The 3,283-nt window shown below is 37.9% G+C and overlaps 1 protein-coding gene across 1 annotated transcript in view; it reads left to right on the top strand.

Moving 5' to 3' along the window:
* LOC114658421 (jerky protein homolog-like) overlaps nt 1-1,258 on the top strand; it is a 1,605-nt gene extending 347 nt beyond the window's left edge. The window contains exon 2 of the mRNA XM_028810495.1: nt 1-1,258. This exon is cut by the window's left edge and continues 163 nt beyond it. Within this exon, the coding sequence (XP_028666328.1) occupies nt 1-1,258 (1,258 nt within the window).
* Nucleotides 1,259-3,283: the final 2,025 nt, after the last annotated feature.

Below are 3,283 nucleotides of genomic sequence, written 5' to 3'. Positions count from 1 at the left end.
AGATCCTGAGTTTACAGTTTCAAGTGACTGGTTGAAAAGGTGGAAACAGCGACATGGCATTTCACAAGTAAAGATCAATGGCGAGATTAAGTCAGCAGACACTGTAGCAGCAGAAGAGTTCATTCCCAAATTTCAACAATTCATAGAAGAACAGCAGCTAACAGAAGAGATGATTTACAACGCTGATGAAACGGGCCTTTACTACAAAATACTGCCTGATAGGACTTTAGCCATGAAGAAAGACAAGACCAGCAAAGAAGGTTATAAACAGATCAAAGACAGGGTGACAATGTTATTTTGCTGTAACTGGACGGGTCATCACAAGCTAACACCTCTTTGTATTGGCAAGTTTGGATCCCCAAGATGTTTCCACAACATCAACATGTCATCATTACCACTGGACTACAATCACAGCAAGAATGCCTGGATGACAGCAGCAATTTTTGAGAAGTGGTTTCACCAGACGTTCATCCCTGATGTCCGTAGGCACCTTAGAAGCAAGGGAATGGAACCACGAGCATGCCTACTTCTAGACAACTGTCCAGCCCACCCCCCTGCAGAGATGTTGAAGTCCAGAGATGGCAAGATTTTCGTTTATTACCTTCCAAAGAATACAACGTCCAAGATTCAGCCCCTAGATCAAGGCATCATTTCTGTGTTCAAGGCCAATTATAGATGGGAGATGATAAAGTCCATGGTTGAAGAAGATAAGAGTGTCCCTATGTTCCTGAAGACTGTAAGAATTAAAGAAGCACTGTATTTGTCTGAGTCAGCCTGGGGAGCAATCAAGCCTGAAACAATTCAAAATTGTTGGACTAAAGCCCTTGGAGGTCCCATCACAGAGAACCCCACTACTGTTGAAGAAGACGAAGATGAAGACTTCCTAGGTTTCAGTCCAGAAGAAGTACGGGAGGCAGAACAGAAGTTGATGTCGGCTGTCCACTCAAGTGTACCAGTACAAGAAATCCTTGCAGCATGGTCCACCATAGATGATGACGTCCCAATAGCATCCTCCATTTTAGCTGAAGAAAACCACAATGAAGATGAAGAAGAAGAAGAAGAAAATCCTGTCCCAGTACCTCCAACTAGAACCGCTGATGATGCAGTTAAAGGACTTGAAGTGGCCTTAGAGTACTACGAGCGTGTGGGGGATAAAGTAAAGACACTACAGCTGAAGTCTCTCATAAGAGATGCCAAGATGAGTGCTTCTAGGAACAAAAAGCAAGCTGACATTGCCTCGTATTTTACTAAAAAATAAAGACTGTTTGTAACTGGTTATTGTTTAATAACAACTGTTATATATTACTGAATGTTTAATTTTATGTTGGAAATAAAAAAAATTAAAATTTTATTAAAATGTTTATAACATTGTTAATGTATTAATGTGTAATGGTAATAAAAGTGCTTACGTGTGATTTCGTTTATATGTCAAATAATTACTATTTTAATACTGTATTGTGCCATGCAATGTTACGAATAAATATTTAGTAATTTTTATGAAAAGATGTGAAATAAAATGTTTTAAATGTATTTGATATGTTTTGTTATTCTTATATAATAATTTATTATTAATTTCAAGACCGTTAATCACGATTTAATATGCAGCACGCAATATCGCGATCGTGAGACTACAGCGCTACTTTCAAAATGGCGACTCGCAGGTCAACACGTGAGAAAGGATTGTGATCAAAAAACATTTATTTTTTCATTATTTATTGTAATTTATGCATTATCAAAAAATATTTAAGCCGCGGTTAAGCAGTTTGAACCCCAATCACCGTGGCTTAATGGCCTTACATTAATAATTCATTCATTACATTTATATAGTGCTTTTCTCAGTACTCAAAGCGCTATCCACACAGGGAGGAACTGGGAAGTGAACCCACAATCTTCCACAGTCTCCTTACTGCAAAGCAGCAGCACTACCACTGCACCACCTATATCTTAGCAGAAATTTTCCATTGTGTGACTAAACGATATGTAATAAGTAAGACTTAGCCATTAAAAAGCCACACAACAAGGATAAAAAAAAATCTTGGTCTAAAGCATTTACTCTTAATTTTTTAACGAAGTAGTAGATGGTAGATAACATGACACTTTGCTACAAACCACAGCTATTCCCATGTCCAGGTAATTTCCTACGATATCCCAAAAGGCACACACATATAATTTTATAATTTAACTGGTGGCCCAGTGTTCATGTAAAATGGACTGGCATCTTGTCCAGGTTTTCTTTCTGCCTTTCACCCAATGGAGCTGACATGGCCTCAGTGTCACTGAGATCAGTATTTTGAACATGTGCTTTCAGAAAATAAATAATTGCATTGAGAGTGGCATGGCGGTTAGTTCTGTTGCGTCACGGCACTGGCGATCTCAGGTCGATTTCCTGCCTACTCTACTATTTGTGTAATGTCTGAACTTCCCACTCGTGTTAGTGGGTTTTTTTTTTTTAAGTTCAAAAGATATACATGTTTGATTAATTGATGCTTCTAAACTGGACTGGTATCGCAGAGTGCATGAATGTGATTCCTGTCTTGAAGCTTTCAGCCTCACGACTCTGAACTGGATTAATTGAATTCAGTAGTGGAGGAATGGATATACATGGATAGAAAGCTATAGTACTTTATGTAAATTCAGAATAAAAATATCATAAACCTCGTCTGACTGATGCAGCAAGCTCTGGAACTGTCACAGTCTTATATTTCAATTAGTTCAAATTAAGTCTTTCTAAAGGCTTTAAGAGAAATTCAATGTTACTTAATATAACAAACGTATCTGAAAATATCTGCTGAGTATTAATTAGCATTCCGCAACAATCAATAAGCATTTAATTAAAGGACAGTGATTTCCCATGGAGCGCCAGCATTCCCTCAAGGCCACCTTGGCCTTCATCCGAAATCAGATTTTTATACACTATTTCTGCTTTATTATATGGCAAGCATTGCCTGGCAGCCAAAAGTAATCCAGCAGGTTGCCTTTGTAGCCACATTAACGTTATAAAAGAACTCATAGCCTTAGGAACAAAAAAATTACATAAATAAAACAGTAACAAGAGTTTCATAAGGGCAGCATGAAATTTCATCCAATCTATAGCCGAGTCTCCAGCAAAGAATGTGGTGAGTCTTCAATAATGCACACAAAATTGTTATTTACAAGGTAAAAAAACACCTCCTGCCCAAAAGCTGCACCCTGTGCCTTTGGAATGTTCTTTAATTCAGAATACAGACATTCAAGTGAGCCACATCTCTGCGGCAAGTAGGATTTGTATTGAAAAGCAAATTTT

This window comes from Erpetoichthys calabaricus, chromosome 10, assembly GCF_900747795.2.
Source record: "Erpetoichthys calabaricus chromosome 10, fErpCal1.3, whole genome shotgun sequence".
Lineage (NCBI taxonomy): Eukaryota > Metazoa > Chordata > Cladistia > Polypteriformes > Polypteridae > Erpetoichthys > Erpetoichthys calabaricus.
This window is presented reverse-complemented; position numbering and strand designations above follow the sequence as displayed.